At 57.0% G+C, this 1,116-nt stretch overlaps 1 protein-coding gene across 1 annotated transcript in view; it reads right to left on the bottom strand.

Annotated features, from left to right (window-relative positions):
* Window positions 1–877, bottom strand: part of MONBRDRAFT_33303 (uncharacterized protein) — a gene marked incomplete at its 3' end in the record, with an annotated part of 3,962 nt that extends 3,085 nt beyond the window's left edge. Inside the window, exons 1-4 of the mRNA XM_001747606.1 lie at window positions 697–877; window positions 452–536; window positions 232–335; window positions 31–99 (exon numbers count right to left, since the gene is read on the bottom strand). Coding sequence (XP_001747658.1) covers window positions 31–99; window positions 232–335; window positions 452–536; window positions 697–762 — 324 coding nt within the window. The 5' untranslated portion in view covers window positions 763–877. The remainder of the gene's footprint in view (window positions 1–30; window positions 100–231; window positions 336–451; window positions 537–696) is intronic.
* Window positions 878–1,116: the final 239 nt, after the last annotated feature.

The raw sequence follows: 1,116 nt of genomic DNA, 5'->3' as shown, positions 1-1,116 counted from the left end.
GGGGGGGGGGGGGGGCAAGGTGAAGCCTACATCAAACAGGCACATCTTCACCATCTGGTCAAAGACGCGATGGTTGAGGAAGTACTCCATGCAGGGCCCCTGCGTCGAGCCCGGCAAAACCAGTGTATCAAGGGCCACGCGCGAGGAAAAATTGAAAAGAGGCGGCGGTCACAACGACTGAGGCGCGGCGACTGGTGGGACTGGTGGGATGCACGAGATGAACAAACGCACAGTGGCGCCATCGGCTGGCAAGGCGTCTTCTTCGCGTTGCAAGATACCAATGATGGTGCTGAAACAACCGGGAAGATTGGTTGCGTCGACGGGCGTTGCATCATCTAGGGCAGCAGTGCGTTTGCGTTTGCGCGCGAAAGAGCGAGCGTGAATCCAACCTCGAGACGCGAAGTTGAGAGGGCTGAAAAGCAAGACTGTGTGGCTCGGCGGGCAGGCATACCATGCTGTTCACAGTAGACAACATATTCAGCAATATCCTTCCAGGTCTGACGCAGATCATCGAGAGGCGTACGCTGGGTGCTCGTCTAGTTGCCGTTTGCCCGGATCCGCGAAAGCGCCAACGCCACAAGCCGTCACCGCAGCACGGGTCAGCAAAAAGTCATGCGCACGCCAATTTGCACTCAGCGTGCCGCCCTTGGTGAAAGCATGCGGGAGGGAGGGAAAAGGGCGAGGGCTTGATCAAACCTTGAGCTCTTCGATACCGGCCTTGAAGGCCTTGACAAAGCTGCCAAACATTTTGCGCCCGCGCATGGTCTGTGCCCCAAAGCCGGGGCCTTTGGACTCACGCGCGAGCGACTGCGTCGGTGGCAATCCGAGCACGTCACACCCTCTTTATCGCCCCAAGGCCTGGTCAATGTCTCCCCCCTCTCTCTGCACTGGCCACTGATCAAAAGGGCTAAAAACGTTAAAGACAGGCGACACTGCCCAGCGCTGTCACAGAGAGCCGCCCGCTCGCTCGCTCGCTCGCTGTGTGTGTGTGTGTGTGTGTGTGTGTGTGTGTGTGTGTGTGTGTTTTGAACTTCGCAGAAAATCGAGAGAATTGTGTGTGTGAGAGAGAAAAGAGTTGAGGGCTTAAGAGAGAGAGAGTTTGAGAGTTTGAGAGTT

The sequence above is a fragment of the Monosiga brevicollis genome, genomic scaffold (genome assembly GCF_000002865.3).
Source record: "Monosiga brevicollis MX1 MONBRscaffold_18 genomic scaffold, whole genome shotgun sequence".
NCBI classification, from domain to species: domain Eukaryota; class Choanoflagellata; order Craspedida; family Salpingoecidae; genus Monosiga; species Monosiga brevicollis.
This window is presented reverse-complemented; position numbering and strand designations above follow the sequence as displayed.